Source organism: Mus caroli, unplaced genomic scaffold, assembly GCF_978045245.1.
Source record: "Mus caroli unplaced genomic scaffold, Mus_caroli_1 scaffold_6, whole genome shotgun sequence".
NCBI classification, from domain to species: domain Eukaryota; kingdom Metazoa; phylum Chordata; class Mammalia; order Rodentia; family Muridae; genus Mus; species Mus caroli.
Window position 1 is genome coordinate 30,367,322 of NW_028227261.1, and position 1,154 is coordinate 30,368,475.

Here is a 1,154-nt window from a genome sequence, read left to right on the forward strand (position 1 = left end):
TAAACCAGGCCAGCTTCGCACTCACAGAAATCCACTTGCCTCTTCCTCTGGAGTGCAGGGATTAAAGGCTTGTACTTTGTTTCTTCTGGACTCTGGCATGTGCACATACATGAACAATGACATATATCCAGAAGCTATATATATATATATATCTTAACCTAATAAATCAAGTGAATCACTACCATAATGGTTTTCTCCATTTTTCTCTCAGGTGGGCACAGCCCCCCGAACCCTGAGCAGGCACCATGGACTGGAAGAAGCTCCAAGACCTATTGAGCGGCGTGAACCAGTACTCCACGGCATTCGGGCGCATCTGGCTGTCAGTAGTGTTCGTCTTCCGGGTGCTGGTGTATGTGGTGGCTGCCGAGCGTGTGTGGGGTGACGAGCAAAAAGACTTTGACTGTAACACCAGGCAACCCGGCTGTACCAACGTGTGCTATGACAACTTCTTCCCCATCTCCAACATCCGACTCTGGGCCCTGCAGCTCATCTTCGTCACGTGTCCGTCTATGCTGGTCATCCTGCATGTAGCCTACCGTGAGGAGCGGGAACGGAAGCATCGCCAGAAGCACGGGGAGCAGTGCGCCAAACTGTACAGCCACCCGGGCAAGAAACACGGCGGCCTGTGGTGGACCTACTTGTTTAGCCTCATCTTCAAGCTCATCATCGAATTGGTCTTCCTGTACGTTCTCCACACGCTCTGGCATGGCTTCACCATGCCGCGTCTGGTACAGTGCACCAGTATAGTACCCTGCCCCAACACCGTGGATTGCTACATCGCTCGGCCCACGGAGAAGAAGGTCTTTACCTACTTCATGGTAGGCGCTTCTGCCGTCTGCATTATTCTCACCATCTGTGAGATCTGCTACCTCATCTTCCACAGGATCATGCGAGGCATAAGCAAGGGCAAGTCCACAAAGAGCATCAGCTCCCCGAAGTCCTCCAGCCGGGCCTCCACCTGTCGCTGTCACCACAAGCTGCTGGAGAGTGGCGATCCGGAAGCAGAGCCAGCCAATGAAAAGCTGCAGGCTTCAGCACCCAGCCTGACCCCCATTTGAACCAGGTGCTAGAGAAGGGGTGAGCCGGGAGGTGCTGAAGGTGAAGGGGTCCTGGGGGCTCTGAGTGCCCCCACTTTGAATTCACTAAGCTAGCCA

The 1,154-nt window shown here is 53.9% G+C and overlaps 1 protein-coding gene across 1 annotated transcript; it reads left to right on the forward strand.

Moving 5' to 3' along the window:
* Positions 1-217: 217 nt before the first annotated feature.
* Gjb3 (gap junction protein beta 3) lies at positions 218-1,154 on the forward strand. The gene has a single exon (XM_021161392.2). It carries the CDS (start codon positions 246-248, stop codon positions 1,056-1,058), a length of 813 nt encoding a protein of 270 aa, XP_021017051.1. The 5' UTR covers positions 218-245; the 3' UTR covers positions 1,059-1,154.